Genomic DNA, 19,986 nt, shown 5'->3' with positions numbered 1-19,986 from the left:
GTCTTTTCTCGGTCTTCAGACTAAAGTGTTCCTTACGCACCCCAATCCAGACCCCCACCCCCTATCGCCTTCTTTATTTATTTGAGGGGACACAAGGGCACCTCGCCCGCCAGTCTCCAGCCCCCCCAAAGCTGGCCGCCAGCGAGCTCCCTTCAACCCCCACTAGCAGCACCCTGGGAAGCAGTGGTGACAATAGCGTGTTTTAACGCTTTCATTTCTCAGGCGTGCACAAGAGACCATGCACAAAGAATGTCTGCCTCGAATGTGTGCACGTGTACACGCCAATGTATTAAGCGTGGTGTGATGTAGACTGACTACTAATGTGTGTCTGTGTGCTTGTGTGTCATTGAATGTTTTGAAAGGAGTGTGTGACGTTGCCAGATGCTTTGTGCACATGTGAATGTAAGTGGGCATGTGAGCGCCACTATACCACCTGAATGCTGCTCTATGTGCTGTGTGTGTGTGTCTGTGTGTGTTCATATGCAAATTTGTTGGGAAAGAAGTTCAGAAACTCATGAAACAACACTTTGTGTGTGTGTGTGTGTGTGTGTGTGTGTGTGTGTGTGTGTGTGTGTGCGTGTAAAAAGAGAGTCGACGGCGGCCGGACAGAGGTCATGTTAAAAAGGTTTTATTTCAACAAGTGTCGGAATTGCGTTTGCTGTTCTCGTTGGTTGAAAGAGTAGAAAATTAAAAGAGTAAAAGTACATCAAAGGATTAGAAATTACACCAAAGAAAACAAGACACGTCGTGTTTGAAGTCGATCCATCGATCTGATTTGTTTGCAATATTTAGAAACACTTACTGGATTAGTCAACAAACATCAAAACCTTTCAGTAGCTTTTTCTTTTGACCACGTTTACACACGCTGGAATTCTGGAAATATTTTTACAAAATACAACGATGCAGGCAGGAAAGTGTGCGTGCTTGTGTGTGTCTGTATGTGCATGTGTGTGTGTACATGTGTGCAGTGAAAGAGGTAAGGGGCAGTCAAGTGACCACAGGAAGGTAGTGAAGTGATGATAACGGGGGAAGAGGAAAGGGGCGGGGCTGGACGGCAGTGTCAGCGTAGCCGCTCGATGGACCCGTGGAGGGCGGCACGGCGGTGGGGGCGTTGGGGTGGGGTGGGGTGGGGGTGGCTCGAAGGTGAAAAAGTGTATTTTTCACATCATGTTGTTCTGCAGAGAGTTGACCTCCGAGTCGTCGTCGCCCAGCAGCTTGTGGTTGTCGTGTTTGGGCGTCAGCGCGTTGTGGATGTTGAGGGCGTCGTCTTCCTTGGGCGGGGCCTTCACTGGCTCCTCCAGCTTGTTCTGGGAATTAGGATCATCCTGACCAATGAGGAGGAGCGGCGCCAATGGGGGGAAGGCAGAAGTTGGTATTAGAACAAAGACTTCAGCTCCAAACGTAACGTGCGGTCGGTCGCTTCTGTAAACGCTATCGGTGATACAATGCGTGTCACATTGCGTAACACCTGTCCGATGTTACAACGCGTGTGACATTGTGTAACATGCTTATGGTCTAAAACGTGAGCCGAGAAACATGTAACATCATGTAACGCCTGTCATGTAAGACTCGCTGTGCCATGTGACACATGTAACGTCACGTGTAATGCGTCATGTAATGTGTCCAACATTATGAAACACTCGTAACATGACCTTGTCGTCGCTTGTGAGTTCATTGAGACAATACCGTCGTTACAAGGAATTTTAACACGAGTCAAATTAATGCCATGTAACGGTGTGTGTGTATGTACCGTTCGGTATGTAACAGGTGTGACATGTACCGATACCTACCAAGTGTGTAACATCTCGTGTCCATTTTTACTAGAGTAGTTTTGTACCATCTGTAACATCATGTAACACGTCTAAGATGTCACACATGTATGTAACATCAAGTAACCTTTATAATGTTATGTCACCCATCTTGGAGAGGGGTGTGGCAGTGTAAAGTGTCTTCTCCATGTGTGTTATTGTTTATTGCATTTTTGCTGCATGAATACAACGCCCCAAATCAGACTCCCTCAACCCGGTCAAACAACCCAAGAGGCACATGCACATCCACATGCAACAGCTTTAGCAACCCCCAAACCAAATTCTTGTCACTTATGAAATATTGACTCATGCAGATACCCCCCCCCCTCCCTCCCTCCCTCCCCCAGCACTGTTTGGCCTCCAAGTGAACACTTAGGTTGCCCCTCAGAGGTCTCCTGTGGATACAGAATGGCTCAAGGACTGCTTTTGATTCACTTTCATGGTCGGCAGCAATACACACACACACACACTCGCACACACACACACTCACACACACACACACACTGTTGGAAATAAAAGTGTTGGTGTAAGTGTTACATGTGTGTCACGTGACAAAAAGTGGATTTACCGGCTAGATCGTAACTTCGGGCAGGACGTGCGGGTACGTGACTTCCATGGTTACGGGGTACGAGCCTTCTTTCCTCCCGTCAGCGTGAAACTGGAAAACGTTTTGTGTTTTGTTGGGTTTGGTGGTGGGTGCATGTGGGTGGCGGTGGTGGTGTAAGGGGGGGAGCTGGGTTTGGCGGTAGGGTGGGAGGCACAGAATCACGAGGGGTTTCCAGCGTTTTGTCTTTTTTTTCTTTTGCGGGAAGGGGTGGGGGAACAGAGATAAAAACGTTTTGATGGTGATGATGATGAAGGCACACGCACACTTTGGCCAGACCAACGACCCCTCCGCCCCCACCCCCCAAATTTGATCACTAGGTTTGCTTTATTTATGTTCAATTGCATGCTGATGCTTTTTTTTTTCATTCAATAATAGGTGATCTATATTATTAGTTGGAGGTTGTTAGAGAACCTTCCATCCTGCGCACTTCCTTCACAATCCTTCCATCTTAATTATTCTCTTGATTTCCTGCAGACTTCCTGATTATTTCCTTCTTACTTGATGCTCACTTTCCCCTGACTTCCTTCATCCCTTCTACTCACTTCCTGTTTACTTTCCCGCACACCTTCTCATTTCATATTTGGTCATGATGGCACATTTTTGTGTGTGTATTAGTGCAGTGACAGTTGAGGTGATTTATTGATTGATTTAGCTATTGATTGATTGACAGGTGTGTTTAGGAAGGTGTTGAGGGCAGGGCTTAACGGACAGCGTGGTGGGACGAGGGGGGGGCGAAGGGGATTATGGTCTTACCTCGCAGTCGGACTCCTCTTTGGTCTTACACTCCCACGTATATCTGCTCATGGTTTTCTGAGGGGAGGGGGGGGGGTTCAAAGGTTACACTCCTCAAAAGCAGTAAAGGCATTGCTGTCATGGCGACGGAGCGAGAGACAAAAGATGTGGCCATGATAGCCAGTGGGACGAGGCAAACAAGAAGTGAAGAAAGCGGTGCTAATGCTATGCTAATTAATGTAGTTAATCAGTTTTTAATCGCTTTCATGTTTAATGGTTTTTATATTTATTGTATCTATGGCTCGTGTTTGAGCTTCAGATGCTAACAACGTTAATGGATTCGTTTGTTTTGATGAATTAAACGCAATGTCCGTTTGATGCTAGTCTAGTGAAATAGCCCAACTAGCTGGAAGTTAGGACGTTAGCATAAGTTCTATTAAATATGAAATAAATGTTTGTTAGCAATGAAACATCAATGAATTCTAGTTTTAGTGTTTCAGTTGGTGCAGCTTTTATGCGACAGTAATAGGACTTTTTGGGAATGTTGTGAGGTAAAGAAAATTTGGGGGAGATGCGATGAAGATTTTGGTTTTTAGTCGGTTTTGTGTGCGAGGGTTGTGAAAGTGTTCTTTGTTGCCTTTGCTTGGAAAGTTAGCAAGGAGCAAAAGTACAGTCACTTTGGGTTGCTAGATTAAGGAAAAACACCCGGGCCAATTTGTTGTAGTGCTCAGCTCGGAGAAAGTAATTCTTCTGTGTACTAACTGGTCTCAGTAGACGGGCCCAAAAATAACATGCCAACTTGCTAGCATTTCATTTTGTTTTTTCTCCTGACAGAACCTATGATCCCATCATGCTAAGCTAATGCAATACTAGCTACGTACTCTTGTTTCCATGTGTTAAAGTAAAGTTGTGTTCTTTGTTGAGTTTGCTTGAAAAGTTAACAGAGAGCAAAAGCAGTGATGGGCTGTTAGAGGCGGTACCACTTCTAACTAAATGTAGACAAAAAAAAAAAACACACCGAGTAGTTGTAGCTCAAAGTGAAGCTAAGAAACCCCATGCGGCTGACTGAGCTCGATGAATGGCGTAAAAAAACATTCTGAATAGAACAGAACACATTAGCGTCACTTGTTTTTTTTGTTTCTGACGCCATCCTCCGATCCCATCATGCTAGGGTAATGCTATGCTAACAGCTAACCATGCTACAGGTACTGTTAGTTGCTACAGGTACTGTAGTGTTGCATCTCAGATGTTTATCCTGATAGGCACCACAACGGACGATATCACCCGCCCCTCCCTCCGCTTGCCCCGCCCACTCTCAGGATAAACAAGACAGTTTGTTAGCGTAGCAGAGCTGCAGTGGCGGGCAAGGCCAACAGGTGGCGCATGCCCGACCATGACTTACCGAGCAGAGAGGTGAGCAGAGATCATAGGTTGGAGACAAAGATGGCTGCGGCGGGAGGAATGAAGAATTGCGGGAAGGAGGTGGGGGCTTGTGTCATAATTGTTTACGCTATGCTAATTGTTTCAAAGAGGAGGAATTCAATATGGCACCTCTCAGAGGATCTTCAAAAATGAATGTTACTGATGAAGATGGCCTCACAAAATATGACAGCAATTTGCATATTTCACTTAGGGGTCAACTCTTGCTGCCGGCTGAGTTTGCATCGACATAAATGGCCGAGTGTTGATTTATTTGGACGGGACCAAAAATTGACACTGTTATACAATTAATGCACTGACTCCTTAAAAATGTCATCATCTCGGGTGTCCCCCCGCAATCCATCCCCCTCTCGCGCCTCCCCCCTGGCCTCAGACTGAGTCTCTCTACTTGGGGGTACTCATGCCCATGCGTCGGGAAGGGGGAGGGGGTAGGAAAGGGGGAGTAGTCAGATGCAGAAAAAGGGAAGAAGAGAGCGGCGGGAGCACGTTACCTGACAGATAATGTTATCATAGTAAGCCAATGCACGGGCATGGGGGGCGTTAGGAGGGGTGTCGCACAGTTTCCTTACGTTTGGGTGGGAGCCCTCAGCGATGGTGGACAGCGAGAAATTATCATTGTGAGCCTCCGACGTGGGCCGGTACTTACTGCAGGGCGGCACGCAGCAACCGGGAAAGAAGAAGAAGAAGAGGAAGAAACGGGAGAAGGAAAGAGAGCAAGAGAGAAGAAGCAAATTTTTCATCTGGGATGCAAACATCAACATTTAAAGTTGTTCTTCTAAACCGGAGCACGACAAGTGCCGCCATCATTCAAATTCACCTGTGTAGCAGATTAAAAATTTTATGAAAATATTATTGCAATTATTTGTTATATATTTTTATATATTTTTTTAAATGATTTGTTAGCATTGAGCTGACAGGGACATTTGTAGAGCTTCCTTCCTTCCTTCCTTCCTTCCTTCCTTCCTTCCTTCCTTCCTTCCTTCCTTCCTTCCTTCCTTCCTTCCTTCCTTCCTTCCTTCCTCCTCACTTCTCCTACTTCCTTCATGCTTCCGGCCTCCTCACTTGTGCCTCTTTCCCTTCTTCCTCAATCGCCTCCATCTCTCGATTCTGGATGAGATTGTCGTTTCTCCATCCCCCCTGCAAGGCCCCCTCCTTCCTTCAAAGTTGCACAGCTGCATGTAGGTCAGCCCCCCCCCCCCCCACCACCCCCCTCTCCGACTGCCCTACTTTCAGCTGGATGCAGCGAAGCTATGACATCACCTTTTCTCTTTGTCAAAATGTCTCCTGGCTAGCTGCGTCTCCTCGCCATCATGGCCTTCATCCTCCTCATCATCATGTTCCCCCCGCAGTGCCATCATCACCCCACCCATTGGTCTAAAAATATCCCCCCTAGCGTGGGAGCTGGCGTCGACGACTGAGCTCTTCGCCACTTTGCATTTGCATGTTCGATTCCTGCGAGCTGCCGTCGGGTCGCCATGGAGACGGCTGCTAAAACACTCGGCCAAGTGTCAGCGCAGAAACCCCCCCCCCCCCCAGTCGTCTCAACACTCCCCAGTCTCAGTCATCATTTTGCATTCAGTCCACCTCCTCTGCCATCCATCCTCCTCCGCACCCCGCCATCTTCCTCTCACATCTCACCAAAGTGAATTAGAAGAAGAAAAAGGAGACACCATTTTATCACCTTGCAGAGTCTACAGAGCGTGCATCAATATGGACACCTAGTCCTCAACCACCGTTGCAATATTAATTTTACTGATGACTTTTTTTTCTTTTAACTCATTCACTTCCAACCCAGTTAATATCTTTGACGTCTGTTGCCGTCAACAGCACCGAATGAGTTCATTGTAATTTGCATACACCTAAAGTTTATGGCCACCTCACCTGCGTCTGCGCAGCTTCTTATTTTCAGTCTTGAGTACGTGGAGCTTCTTAGCGAAGCAGACCACCATCATGAAAAGCAGCAGGACCACCACGGCCGACGCACCGACCGCCAAACACATCACCTGGAACTCCGTCACCACCGCCTCGCAGCGGGCACCTTTGTGCCAGATGTAGTCTTGAACGTTGCACCTGGAGGACAAAGGGATACTCATCATCAGAAGATACTCTGCCTGGCCTCCGTGACGACATATTTAGCAGAACACCGACGTCATGCTAACACATGCTACACTGCTAACGCGCGTCCAGTGAATTGCATTAGCGTTAACACAGCGACCTGTTACGTGGTCACCATGACGACACATTTAGACGTGTGTTGTCATGTGTGTCCATGAAAGCATGAATACAGAGAAGCTGACAAAGAAGGTTTATGTAAGAGTGGTGCCGAGGGGCTTTCAAGTAGAGTGGCGTGGGGGGGGATGTGCTGGTTGTCACGGCAACTCAGCCTGAGCACCACAATCTTTCTCATTCCATTACATCTAGAAAAAAATTATACATTTGACGCGTTTCTTCCACTTGATCTCCGCCCCTTGGGCCAACTTGCTGCTGCCCCAGCCCCGCCCCCATCCGTCCGCCCCCTGACTTCTCTTAGGCTCCGCCCCCAGTGACCACCATTACATCAATCCAAACTGTAATGAATAAAAAAAAGAGTGTTAACTTGAAATGAAAGAAATACTGTCGCTTTGTTTTGTAAGCTCCAAAGCACACTGTAGCACGCAATGTTTGTGTGTCTGTGTGTGTCTGTGTGTGTCTCCAGTGGAACGTGTCAGCCATCTTTGGCAACAACAAAAGTTGTGTGGGCGCGCGCACATGTGTGCGTGTGTCTTTTGTTGTAACCACGCTGGCAGTCGTAACTCTCCTGTGTCTTTGACCTGTGAACTCATTGACTGGAAGTGAACCCTAACACACACAGCGTGTGTGTGTGCGCGTGTGTGTGTGTGTGTCCGTGCAGATGGTTTTATTATTGCGCCTGTGTTTCCATGAAATGTAAAATGGATACACACTGCATGCAAACTTAATTATATCAAGCTGCCGGACACACACACACACACACACACACACGCACACACACGAGCGTGCTGGCAATGCTGTAAAGTTGTGACTCATTGAATTTGTGCTCCACCTCTGCATGTTTCTCATCTGTTGATGCTTTCGTCTTGTCTTTCTTTTTCGAAAATCAAATGCCTCAGCAAATACAGTATGTGTGACGACAGGTGCGTGTATTACCTGCAGAATGTTCCGGCGTCTTCGAGTAAGTAACATTGCCCTCCATTATAGCAGAAGTTGGGGTCAAAGTCACATGGGGAGCGACAAGTAGCATTGACCATCTGGTAGCCCGGGCGACAGCCGCCCATCCCGTCGGAGCCGTCCGCAGGGGTGGCGCGCCGGGGGCCGTTCGGCAGGTAAGACGCGGGACCCGCCGACTTGGGTCGAGCCGGGGAGTCGCTGTTGTCAGTGGTGGTGTCGGGGTACTCGTCGGCGGTGGGGGACACCCCGTCCTCGTACGGGGTCAGGTAGTCGTAGCTGTCAGGCATGGCCCAGGACGTCGGGTCGCCGCCCTGGAGCTCGTGAGCCAGCGAGGAGGTGGGTCGCGGGGCCAAGTCCAGGTTACGTCCACGGGAGGCGGGATCGAAAAAGTCCACGTGGAGGACGTCGGCGTTGGTCGCCGGAGGGGCGCCGGCGGACGGTCGGTCCAGGTCGAACACGGCCGTGTCTCTGACGTTGATCCACGGCGGATCGGTCCGCGCCAGAGGCTCCTCCTCCGCGACGTCGGCTGGCAGACGGTTGCCGGGTAACAGCAGCTCCGTCTCCGCCGAATCCAGGCTGATCTGAGATGGCGAGGGTGTACCGCCTACTTCCGGCGCTAACATGCCGCTGCTTAGCTCCTCCTCCTCACCGCTGCCGCGGGCCACGCGGCCCACCCTGGGTGTCACAGTGTTGACGGAACCACTTCCCATGGTGACGGCACGGCTGACATCGGTGGGACCCTCCTGCTCGCTCAGCGGGACGGTCCCGTTTGAGGAGGCGGCCAGCTCGGTGGTGTTGGTCGCCGTGACGACTCCTGAAAACACACACAAATAGGAGTTGAACTCTTGCGCTGACACACGCACACACTTGGGAATGACATCACGTTACACGTGAGGAATTATGGGATGGATTAAAGGAGTAGTTGACTAATGCATTCCAACACTCGACAGTCCAGATTAAAGATTAGCACGGACACCATCATCAGTTTCAACACACACACACACACAGAAAAAGACGCGACATACACACACGCCAAAGACAAACCCACATATGTTCAATAGGTGCATAAAAAAATCTAAGCTCTGGAAAGTGGAAAATTTTGCCTCCTCCAAATAGAGTCAGTCAATTTGGATCGTTCTCCGTTTCCAAATGTTTTGATGTTGTGGAAATGAGAACGTCGTCAACACAAAGCTGACCCGTTTCTTTTTTTAAATTGGGCTTTTTGGTGGCAGCCGCAGATGGCGCAGCGTTTCTCCATCCAGCTGGATCAGCAGCATCTGTTGCCATGGAAATGCATTTTTCACATCCCGTCACACACGCAAAGCTGAACATCTGTGTGTGGTATCAGAGCTCATTTTTCAGTTCATTATTGAGGTCATACAAAGGTTGAGTCCTGGAAGACGTCCCACGATAGGCAGACCTGACTATTCAATGCGTGTGGCGTAACACGGCTGCATCCCTGCACAATGCTCCATCACAACTACGTGAAGAGGTGCAGTTTCCACGGCAACGGGCCGCTTCCTGCGGCGGGATGCAGATGCTTTGAGTTCATCGGGTTCCTTTGCAGAGTGCCGAGAAGAAGGAGCGGAGCGGGCACAGGTGTGGCAGTGACACTCACACACATACTCAGTCATGTCTGTTAGCATGCGGCTAATGTACGACCGAAAGAACTTAGCTTAAGATTTGAGTCAACTGCATTCACACCCACACACGTTCACTGTCTAATGCTGAATCAAAATCACTTATTGAATCACTTAATCATACATTCATTAAGTCCCATTCACACACAGAATAATTGCAAAGTTAAATAGAAAACAATTGACAGTCAAATAATGAGACATTTCGAGCCTCACGGTCCGTCACATACTAAATCATTTACTGAGCCGCTTGAGTCACTTATTGAGTCTGAGTCACATTTGAAATGAAATGACTATTTAAAATGAACAGTAAACAATTTCAAGATGCTGAGGTTGTCAGCATCTCGTGCGCGCGCATGTGGTTATTTAATAAGCGCGCTCGGCTCGGTTGGCAGACAAAGAGGCCGTCGTCGCGCTTTTGTGTGTATCAGAATGTCCGTGCGCGCGTGTGTGAGCGCCCCCCTCCCCTCATGCATTATTCATGCGCACGCTAATCTGCGCCTCGCCTCTTTGTGCCGTGCGTGTGCACGCCGACACGTCCCGCGGCGCCCTGGCGCACGCACGCCATGCTGACCTGATTTCAAGCGTACTAGTAAGTGAACATCTGTCTCGTGATGTGACCTCGTTTCCCGTGCGCGTGCGGAGCGAGCGCCAATACAGACACTCGTCCATGCGCGTCCATGTTGACAAGCAGCTGACGCGCGCGCAACGGCGTTAGTGTGAGTCCTCTTACCGTGCACGGAGATGAAGTGCAACAGCAGCAGCGAAAAGAGTGCGCGCGCCATCCGCGTGCGTCGGCGGCAGCTTCCCGTGCACGAGCTGGTCTCCATGCTCGGCGTGCACGCGCAGTCCACAGCACAGGAACGTGCGCGTGAAGAAGACGAAAAAGAAGAGGAAGAGGAGTCTTCTTCATTCAGCAGCATCGCCCCTCGGTTTGGCTCGGCTCAGTTTGGCTCACGGCTCCATCTCCTCCACCCGCGCGCGGTGATGCGTTCAGGGACTTCGCTCGCTCGCTCCGCTCCGGCTGGGCTCGCTAACAGTGGAATGAAAGAAGACGACAAGCAGAGAGAGGAGAGAAGTGAGAGAGAGAGAGTGAGTGAGAGAGAGGCAGGGGCGGAGAGGGAGGGGGACGAGGGAGGACGGGATTGTTTGGTCCCCTCTTCCTCCTCCCCCTCCTTTAAACCTCCTCATCCGCCCCCCCTCCCCTTCCCAAAATTTGAGTGACAGCTTTGTTGCTTCTGTTTTTTTGGGAGTGTTTCTCCACTATTTGGCAGATTATTTTGGGGGTGGCGGGGGGCTATTTATAAATTGTTATTTATCCTGGAGTGCACATGGTGGTGGTGGTGTCAGCACTAATGAGATACCCCCCCCCCCCCAATATCCAAGGTGTGTGTTACTTTGTGTTGTTTCTTTTCTGTTGTATTTGCTAACCAGAGCAGAAGTAATTATTGCTTGGCCCCCACTACCCTCACGTCTGCCGCTCCTCCCCCACCCAAAAAACACACCACCAACAACAAACACACAAACATGCACACATTTTTAACCAGTGGTGCTTAAAGTACTCTCAAAAGTACTTTATTCAAAGTACAGAGATACTTATTAACCATGCATATTTTTTTTCCCCCCAAAATGCTGCCTATTTACTAAAACCGACATAATGCAAAAGCTATAGTTGTGATTAGAACATTTATTTTGTGCGCCAACGAGGACATTGAAATACGTTAAATAAAAGTTGTCGGAGAAGAGCGTTTGTAGAAAAACATTTTATTGGCCAGCGTGTAGGTCCACTGTAGCAAACGGACCGGATACAAAAATCAAAGGAAATGCTACAAAGAACACAAGTTCATCTACACAAAAATCCTTTAAAAATACCATTATTAGCCATTAAAGATAATATACGCAACAGTGGTGAAACAAAGAGGATCGCAAGACTGCCTGCGACGGCATGCTGTGATATCACGGGGACGCCTTAAAAAAACAAAATAAGAGGAATCAGGAAATAGAGGTAGCAGGAGGCTAAAGGTTCTACAAGAGAAGCCAGAGGAAAGGTCTAGAAGAGGTAGCCAGCCAGAAGGAGGAAAAGGAGGAAGAGGAGGTAGCAGAGATGCTAACAGTGCTAGCTGTTCACTCACTGTGTGTGTGTGGACCGCACTTATGTCATTTCAAAGGAGGAACTATCAATTCATATTGTCATGTTAATTTATGGTCCACCTACTCACACACAGACACACACACACGGTAGGAACAGGAAGGTTTACAAGCTTTGTCTAACATGATTGATCAATCAAAGCGCAGTACAGTGGGTGAAGGGGCGGGGCTAGCGAGGTAGGCAGCGTTCGGAAGCCGAGGCAGAAGAGGAGGCGGGGCTTAGGCGCTCGAGCGAGACATCACAGTCGCACCGACAAAGGCAGCCGGGGTGTGTGTGTGTGTGTGTGTCAGCTTCAGTGTGAACCTCAGTTTTGTGTGTATGTTTAGGAAGGGGGCGGGGCCTAGGGCAGACGTTAAAATTCTGTCATCTTTGTTTTGGTTAAAAGGCGCAGAAGAGCGGGCGGGGCGCTCACAAACATTCAATGTTAAGTATGACACACACGCGGGCCGGCGGGGAGGCAAGCATGCACAAACACCTCAACACTCACACGTTCAGTTCATTTCACATGTACTTTGTCATGCACACCCTGACGCGCAGACAGTGTTAGTTTAGCGCGTGCACACACAGTGTACGACTGACACACACGTACACACACACACACACACTCAGTGTAACTAATGCGAGGTAGACACTCGCCAGGTTGGAAGTGGTAACTTTGTACAGTGTTTGTCTGCAGCCTCCATTAGGCCCGACCCAACAGAAACAGTGTATATGACGTGTGTGTGTGTTGCCCTCGCCACTGAGCAGAGCCCTGAGAGTGTGTGACTGTGTATTCAAAGACGTTTGACAAGTTGTGGTAATGATGAGTAGCAAAGGCCCATAAATAGGCTTCAAGTGTGTGTACGTGTGTATGCGTGTGGGAGGGGCTCAGTTGTCTGCTGCACGGCCACCAGAGGGAGCTGGAGGGCCGACAGGGTGTGGGGGCACAGCCTCAGGCTGTGCAGGCGCTGGTCCTGGGTCTGGGAGGAAAAAAAAAAAATTGCAGTCAGTTAAAGGTGAGAATGCTCATGAACAGTGACATCACGCACTACTCACACATGCCATTGGGGGCTCCTGGGTGGCGCGGCGGCATCATGGGAGGCATCCCGCCAGGTGGGGGTCCAGCGGCAGGGGGTCCGGCCATCATGCGTCCAGGCAGGGGCTGTCCCGGGCCCATGGGAGCTGCGTGAAAAAGACCAAACATCTCACATGTGACACTTGGAGGTGTCTGCAGGTGCCACTAATGTAGCCTAGCCTCACCTGTCTGACCTGGGTGGTGGGGCGCCATAGGGTGGTGACCCATGGGGGGGTAACCGGGGTGCATTGCGGCGCCTGGCGGGGGTCCTACATGGTGAGGCGGCGGGGCGCCGTGGTGGGGAGGCGGCCCGCCGGGGTGCATGCCCGGCGGGCCGGGGTGGGGTCCGGGGGCGTGGCCTTGGCCCTGAGCCTGGGCGGCGGCTACCGCTGCCGCCTGCTGCTCCATCTGCTGGCGAGCTTTCATCTCGGCGTACTTGAGCTGCTCCATGTGGAAGGCTTGGCGCTCGGTCAACAGCTGCTGACGTTGAAGCTCCAACTAAAACGACGACAAAGTACATTGGCGGTTGTTTGCGACACATCCTTACAAATGCTGTTGCCGTGCAGACATTTCGATTGACAGCTGTCACCAACCACAGTGGGCAAGTGAAGCTTTCTATTTGGTAACGGGAGCGTGTCGCTAGAGACTGCGGATTTGGTCCGGCAGCTCAGGAGCAAACGTAAACAAATCCTTAAAAAGAAGACTTCACTGCTCTCACAGGAATGTGGCAACACAAAAGCACAAAGGAAGGCAACACAGTGAGACTTACAGCCTCCTTTTCACGATCCATGATGGTTTCCAGCTCCTCAAAGTGCCTCAGCTTGATCTCCAACTTCTTCATTTGAGTCTCCACCAGCAGAGCCACCAGTGACTTGATCTTCCTCTCCTCCACGGCTGCCAGATGCTGACGGAATGGCAACATACAAGATATTTACGACAGCGAAGGGGAGCGGCGCGACCAGCGCTTTACGATGCAATGCGTCACCTTGGCCTTGGTGGCGGCAGACGCCAGGGCGGCGGCCGCCGCTGTGGCGATGTTTCCTTCGCCCATGTCGTGCTCCAGCTTTTTCCTTTTCTCCTCTCCTTCTTCCGTGCTGGCTTTCTCCTCCTTCTCCTTCTCTTGCTCCGAGGAGGACGTCTCCATGGACTCGTCTTCATCTTTGTCTGGCGGGAGGGAAGATGGCAGATGTCACGTGACTGGGCAGGAGGCATTTCACGTGATGATGTCACGTGACCGCAGAATGAATTCATAAAACAAGACGGCGACCAACCGGCAGGCGCGGCGGCTTTGGCCTCGTGTCCATCTTCGCCCTCGTCTTCTCGTTCCGACACCTCCCCGGACTCCTTCTTGACTTTCTCGGGAGCCTCCGTCTTGTCGCTTTTCTCGGCCGACTCGCTGGGCTTCTCCGCCTCGTCCTTGGCTTCGGCCTGGGGGAATGAGACAGACGTCTTACGTGCCGCCAAAGACACGCAGATACTTACTGAACAAGCAAAATTGACATCACTTGATGTCAATAGATGGGCTATGTCATGTCGTCACCTTGTCCCCCTGCTGGGAGTCCGTGTCCGTCTCGGTCTTGTCGCCATCTGTGGCCTCTGCAAGGGAGGGAATAAAAAAATAATAAAAAAAAAAGGTCACGATAATATAATACACCCATGTGTTCACAAAAAAAAAAAATTTGAAAATGAGTTGCATATTTTTAGTTCATACAAAGAGACTTTAAGTATGTCACGAAAACACGCTTTGAGGGCATAAACATGGATGAAGCATTGATTCCACGTGACCTTTAATCAGGACTAACACGATGATGGCTGAGAGAAAAAACATCTAAAGTGAGATTTAATCGAGAAAAACATATGACTGTGATGATGAAGATGATGGCAGTGGGGGGAAAAAACATGATGTGCGATGACCCATTTTCTGATAGCCCCCCCCCCCTCCACACGTGTTCCATTACCCCATCTGCTGTGTAGTTTTAATCCACTGGTTAAGGGGGAACGTGAAAGCACATGCGCACATCTGACAAACAACAATCTGCAGCCCTCTAGTGGTTGCGCATGTGAAAATGAGAGCTCCAGGTTTAGTCAAACCAATTGGAGGAAAAAAGATAAAAATAATAATTGTGATGCGAAATGTGCAACCCACCTGTCTTCTCTGGCTCCTCAGGGGCGGTGCCAGCAATGCCGCTGCTCTCCAGTCCAAAGGCAGGGTCCACCTTGCCCGTGTTCCTGGCCGCCTCTTGCACCTTCTTCACGTGAGCCTCCACCAGCTCGGCGGGAACCTCCTCGCGCACGCGCGAGAACTCCTCTGCGCAGACAACGTGTGATGAGACGGCCATTTGTTGCACGACGCCGAAGAGACGTTAGGATCTCGTCTTACCGAGTGCGGCCCTGGCGGCGGCGGACGCCACCCTGGGGTCCACCACGGAGGCCAGGAAGGCGACGGTGCTCATGACGGGGTTCCCGGACTGGCTGAAGGGGATGGGCTGGTAGGCCAGCGGGCCCAGCGCCGACTCGGAGCTCTCCAGGTAGGGGTCCTCGATGGGCAGGCGCAAGAAGTGCAGGATGCACTCGTCTTGAGTGCGCGAGCCCACGTGCTCCGACACTTTGTTCCAGTCATCTTTGTACATCTCCAAAGCCTGCCACGAAGAAGGGAAAACCTCAATTCTGTGCTTGGGGGTGCTTTGAAAAATGTGAAGGACTGACCTCCAACAGGAGCAACGTCTCCTGCTCGGTCCACTCTCGAGAGGACACCACAGATTTACCCTAAAATATATGAATGATGATAAATGAATATAGAGGGCGACGTTTTTTTTCCCCCGTCGCCCAAACCTAATGCGGTCATTCTGATCTTCATGAAAAAGACATTTGAGCAAATGAACATTTCAGACCTTTGAGTTCTTCTTGTACTGGTCGATGCGGAGGCCAAAGTTCTGAAGGTCGATGGCTTTGTCTTTCATCTTGTCAGCAAAGTTGGCCATCTGCTGCTGCGGCGGCGGAATCTGCAACATCGGACGACACGTCAGAATGTCACGTCATTGCCTAATCGCCGTCTCCGCTCCGCATCCTTACCGGCGAGGGTCTGTGGTTGAGGGGCATGAGGCCAGAGGGCGTGTCGGCCAGCACGGTGAAGTGAGGGGTGGGCGGGGGTCCCATGGGCAAAGGTCTGCTGTCGGAGTCCACCTGGTAATTGACCAAGCCCCACTGCTCCAGGAAAGCGTGAACCCTGCGCACCATGTGCCATGAGATGCGGCGGCAGTGTTTTGAAATTTCAATTGGCCTCGCGCAATGCACACAACTCACCGCATGATGGCGCACACGTCCCCAGTCAGGTTCCTGCGGCAGGAAGTGGAGGTAAGGTACTCTTGGGGGTTGAGACGGTAAGTGTCGATCATGAAGTTGCGGTAGGCTAGGTATCTGTTTGGGAGCGTGGCAAGATAAAATAGGAGCGGATGTTATTCTCATAATGATGTCATCATATTCTTTTAAACCAAGATTGAAGTTTTTTTTTTTTCCTCAGACCATGGACCTCAAGCAAATTGATTGACAATATACTGCTTACATTTCTGGAGTTTTTGACTTGTTCTTCCCATTGAAGAACTCTGGCAGGGCTCTCCTCTCGATCTCATGAATGCTGAAAGAGGAGCAAGAAGATGAGGTCCGCTTTGAAAAAAAATGTCCCGAGTTTTGCCAGCGCTTCGGCGTCGCCGACTCACCAGTTGTAGTCAAACCAGGCGCTGTAGCTTGGGATGATGATGTGGTGCGTCTGCTCCGTCACGTTGTCCTCTCCGGCGTCCATCATGCGGCTCATGTCGGCTTTGTTCCCGTCATCGTCCTCCTGATTGCATAGTGATCATTTGAAAATGATGACATTGAACGTCGTTTCCATTTAGGATTGATCACGTTACCTTCCCGCCAGAAAGCACCGAGTCATCCTCCATGTCATCTACGAAGCCAAAGCGGCACAAAATGACGTCGTCAATATTTTCAGCATACCTGTATTGTGTCGCGTCGCCGTCACGTACCGACATCGGCTCCGTTGTCCCCTTTAAGAGCCGTGTTGTCAGAGTCCTTCTTTGAATGAGCTGGACGCAAGACGGCAAAGCGTGTTCAGATTGCCATCACATTATCAAAGCAGCAACAGCCCAATTTGGAATGTACCATTCTTAGAAGTGCTTCCCTCCTCAATGCTAGCACCTGCAGACGAGTCGTCCAGGTCCTTGGTGACGTCGTCCTCCGTGTCCTCCTCTTCACCGCGGTGTCCCCGGCGCTTCCAATAATGCCCCTGGTTCCTGAAGCGGGAAGTAGACGTCACGATCGCAAATAAAAACATCTCGGGGCTCTACGTTAACTCGTGACTGCGTTGGGGGGGTCACCTGAAGTTCAATCACGCCGGTCGGTACAAATGTCAGCACAATATGAAATCTTTACACTTACAATCTATTCATGATCAATACGTGCGGATGACACGGCACGGGCGGCGCGGCGTGTTCCTCACCCCTTCTTTCCGCCTTTCTTCCGGGACTCGGCGGGCGTGCTGGGCGGCGAGGGTGAGCGCCTCCTCTTCTTGCTGGCCGAGTTGGCCTTGCGCTCCTTGCGATCGGGCGTACGGGAAGACGACTGATCAGACAAACAGCGCGGAGGGAGCGAGGGATGGAGGATGAGATAAAAGAGTGGCAGAATGAGAGGATGGAACGTCTGCACACACTGGGGGGAAGGGGAGGGGGGGCAACAGGCGGGGAAGAGGCGGGGGGGAGGGGGTGCAGTGGCGTGGACCCACGACCAGCCTTCCTGTCTACTCTCACTATTAATGTTACAATTCATCATCTATGGCTTATTTGTCCGCTCTCACTATTCTTATTTATATCATATGAATAGAAACGCCGAGGTGCTTTGGAAGAAGAGAAGGTGAGGAAGGATGACAACAGACGACATAGACGGACAGACAGACAGACAGACAGACAGACAGACGGACAGACTTTCCATGCGAGACGACATATCCCGACCATCTAACAATAAGCAATGCGGTACGTTTTGGTAACACTTACCTCCTCCTCCTTGGGAAAGATCTTCTGGCGGAAAGTGACGGGCTTCTTGTTGTCGTCCACCTCGTAGTCTTCCTCATTCATCCACTCGTTGAAGGCGTCCGTGTCCAGGACCCATCTGGCGTGGACCTGAGCCAGGGACACATTTGCACTCTTACGTCCAAGCTGTCCATTCTATGTTTTTTTTTTTTACCCCTAAAGCACGCTCACCTTCCAAGGTCGGTCGGCACTGGGCGGCTCCTCTACGTCGTGGTCCACCTCGCTGGCTGCCATCCAGGTGTCGTAGCTGATGAGAAGAGACTGTCTCAACTTCTGGAGGACACATGTGAACTTCGACAAGTCCTCCGTTGTGCTCACCTGTCTGGGAAGAGACCCCAGTGGACCAGAACCTGCTTGTCTTTCCTCATGACGGGACGCAGCCACTCTTCTGCAACGCACCATTTTCAAATAAACGATTTAGGAGGACAAAAAGACCAACAAGAACAACAAGATGGAAAAAGAGCACTGCAAACCTTCGTCTTGCTGCAACGGCGATGGAAAAATGATGTGTGTGGCTTTGGACTTGTCCTCAGTAATGGAACCCTACGAGAGGAAAAGGAAGGGCAAAATGTGACAGTGACGGTGGATGGAATGAGGTCCACTGATGCTCACCTGGTGCCTCTTAATGGCATCTTTGAGTTTACTGGCTTGCTTGGCTTCCATGTCAGGGGACAAGAAGACGGTGGGACGGGTCAGGCAGTTGTTCTGGACGAACACATTAAAGTCCACATGGGATTAAAAAGTCAAGAACTTGATTTAGCATTTTATTAAGGGCTGACTGTACCTGCACCAAGTTCTTCTCTACGTTCAAGAACATCTCCACATTCCTGTCCATGCGGGAAGGATTCTGCAGGTCAAAGCGCCGCCTGTGGATGACAGTCGAGCGCATGCGTCAAGGGTGAATTTGCATGTTCTGCACAAAGTTGAGAATTTAAACCACAAACTCACCAGCCTTGCTCACTCTTGAACTTGTAGACGGAGCCCAGAATGTGGCACAGAGCACCCCCCGCCTTCATGTCCAGGAAGCACTTGGCCTTGGGGGGGAGAAAAGGAAAAGTGAGGAACAAAACAGGAGCAGACATCTTGGACGGTAAAAGGTCAGTTATATACTGGCAGCTTGGTGAGAGCGGGATTGTTGACTTTGCGTCCAAAGGAGTCCTCCTGGAACTGAAGCAGCTGCACCACGAGCCCGGCCAGAGATTTGCTGGAGGGTGAGTCATTCTGGACATACTAAGAACACACACACACACACACTTTAGAGCATAGTTCCCACTCTCATGTAACATCTCAAAATTTACAATAAAGAGAGATCACCTTTTTTTATTCTTCTTATTTTGCTATCCCACATACTTTAAAGCCTTAACCACCTTAACATACTAAAATATACTTTAGCACCTGTTCTCACTCTTGCTGACAAGAAATGGGGGACTATCATATAACTTTAGAGTAAACAATAAGACTTGCTCGGACAGATGAGCTACACTATAAAGCAGGCAGCAGTCAGAAATAATTATAATCACGCATATATTGAGATTTTAGGGGTGATCAGAATTGTTGCTTTAATAATTAAAAGGTTACTCGTCATTGTCGCCTCCAATGTGAGACGTAAGAAAAACAGTTTTACGATGTAAATGTTGAGAGCTCACTATCATTAGCCAGTTTGTGCTAGCTTGTTAGCACTGCAGAGGAAGTCAATTATTTAATTAAAAGGTGCACGATTGAATTCGCTTTTATTGTGAGCCATGCTAAGCGTCGATACATTGGGAGCTGTTATTCGCAGTCACCCACAAACAGCAAATAAAATCCCACTGACCCACAAAGTTGGTGACTTTTGGATAAGCTCGAGTCGGTCCTCCATTGTTAGCGTAGCGCCCGGCGGGCCTCCATTGGAATGAATGGGGCGATGCTAATGCTAAGCTAAACTAGCTCACCTTCTTGTAGTGCTTGCTGATCCACAGACGAACCGTCTCCAGTTGGGATATGGTCTCGGAACTCTCCCAGAATTTGGCGGACGGGCCACCGTCTTTCTTGCGGCCTACCGCGGTCCCGCTGCCACCGACGGGGCCGACGGACGGCCCGCTAACCGAGGTCGCCAGCGTCGCCATTGTGTGTTTTTGTTCGCTGCGTTTGTCTTTCTCCTCCGCCGCCTTGCTCCGAGCAGCCGCTCCGCCGTTACTGCGCAAGCGCAAACGTGTTTACGTTTCAAATTTTGCGAGTTGCTATTTTTGATGCATTATGGGAAAAGTAGTCCTTTACAATATCAAGCTAGATTTATCAAGATGACGTACT

The 19,986-nt window shown here is 50.1% G+C and overlaps 2 protein-coding genes across 10 annotated transcripts; both read right to left on the bottom strand.

Moving 5' to 3' along the window:
* Positions 1-612: 612 nt before the first annotated feature.
* Positions 613-10,542, bottom strand: LOC125974657 (chondroitin sulfate proteoglycan 5). Of its 8 annotated transcripts, XM_049729363.2 has the most exons (7): positions 10,144-10,542; positions 7,753-8,587; positions 6,469-6,657; positions 5,079-5,232; positions 3,169-3,225; positions 2,377-2,466; positions 1,176-1,325 (listed from the first exon to the last, which is right to left on the bottom strand). In XM_049729363.2, the coding sequence occupies exons 1-6, from the start codon at positions 10,331-10,333 to the stop codon at positions 2,380-2,382; spliced, it is 1,512 nt and encodes a 503-aa protein (XP_049585320.1). In that variant the 5' UTR covers positions 10,334-10,542; the 3' UTR covers positions 1,176-1,325; positions 2,377-2,379. The 8 variants fall into 8 exon arrangements, with proteins under 8 accessions (XP_049585316.1, XP_049585318.1, XP_049585317.1 ...); XM_049729359.2 differs by lacking the exon at positions 2,377-2,466 and having other exon boundaries at positions 613-1,325; positions 10,144-10,539; XM_049729361.2 differs by lacking the exon at positions 2,377-2,466 and having other exon boundaries at positions 613-1,325; positions 5,157-5,232; positions 10,144-10,537.
* A 616-nt stretch (positions 10,543-11,158) lies between these two features.
* Positions 11,159-19,880, bottom strand: smarcc1a (SWI/SNF related, matrix associated, actin dependent regulator of chromatin, subfamily c, member 1a). Of its 2 annotated transcripts, none has more exons than XM_049729305.2 (28): positions 19,629-19,880; positions 18,808-18,927; positions 18,646-18,731; positions 18,482-18,563; positions 18,310-18,402; positions 18,171-18,240; positions 18,016-18,085; positions 17,869-17,944; positions 17,662-17,787; positions 17,112-17,233; positions 16,775-16,905; positions 16,639-16,698; positions 16,522-16,559; positions 16,330-16,451; positions 16,176-16,247; positions 15,917-16,030; positions 15,686-15,839; positions 15,505-15,615; positions 15,320-15,379; positions 14,994-15,252; positions 14,760-14,921; positions 14,154-14,209; positions 13,885-14,041; positions 13,599-13,777; positions 13,383-13,517; positions 12,799-13,111; positions 12,595-12,720; positions 11,159-12,518 (listed from the first exon to the last, which is right to left on the bottom strand). In XM_049729305.2, the coding sequence occupies exons 1-28, from the start codon at positions 19,800-19,802 to the stop codon at positions 12,427-12,429; spliced, it is 3,360 nt and encodes a 1,119-aa protein (XP_049585262.1). In that variant the 5' UTR covers positions 19,803-19,880; the 3' UTR covers positions 11,159-12,426. The 2 variants fall into 2 exon arrangements, with proteins under 2 accessions (XP_049585262.1, XP_049585263.1); XM_049729306.2 differs by having other exon boundaries at positions 17,112-17,206.
* Positions 19,881-19,986: the final 106 nt, after the last annotated feature.

Source organism: Syngnathus scovelli, chromosome 9, assembly GCF_024217435.2.
Source record: "Syngnathus scovelli strain Florida chromosome 9, RoL_Ssco_1.2, whole genome shotgun sequence".
NCBI classification, from domain to species: domain Eukaryota; kingdom Metazoa; phylum Chordata; class Actinopteri; order Syngnathiformes; family Syngnathidae; genus Syngnathus; species Syngnathus scovelli.
This window is presented reverse-complemented; position numbering and strand designations above follow the sequence as displayed.

Coding starts and splice junctions, on each gene's coding strand:
- LOC125974657 (XM_049729359.2), bottom strand. CDS start 10,333: ATGCTGCTGAATGAAGAAGACTCCTCTTCCTCTTCTTTTTCGTCTTCT. Junction 8,588..10,143: donor GCACTTCATCTCCGTGCACG/GTAAGAGGACTC, acceptor GTGTGTTTTCAG/GAGTCGTCACGGCGACCAAC. Junction 1,326..3,168: donor AAGAGGAGTCCGACTGCGAG/GTAAGACCATAA, acceptor CTCATTGGTCAG/GATGATCCTAATTCCCAGAA.
- smarcc1a (XM_049729305.2), bottom strand. CDS start 19,802: ATGGCGACGCTGGCGACCTCGGTTAGCGGGCCGTCCGTCGGCCCCGTC. Junction 15,380..15,504: donor AGTACAAGAAGAACTCAAAG/GTCTGAAATGTT, acceptor CATATATTTTAG/GGTAAATCTGTGGTGTCCTC. Junction 14,042..14,153: donor ACTCCCAGCAGGGGGACAAG/GTGACGACATGA, acceptor TCATTCCCCCAG/GCCGAAGCCAAGGACGAGGC.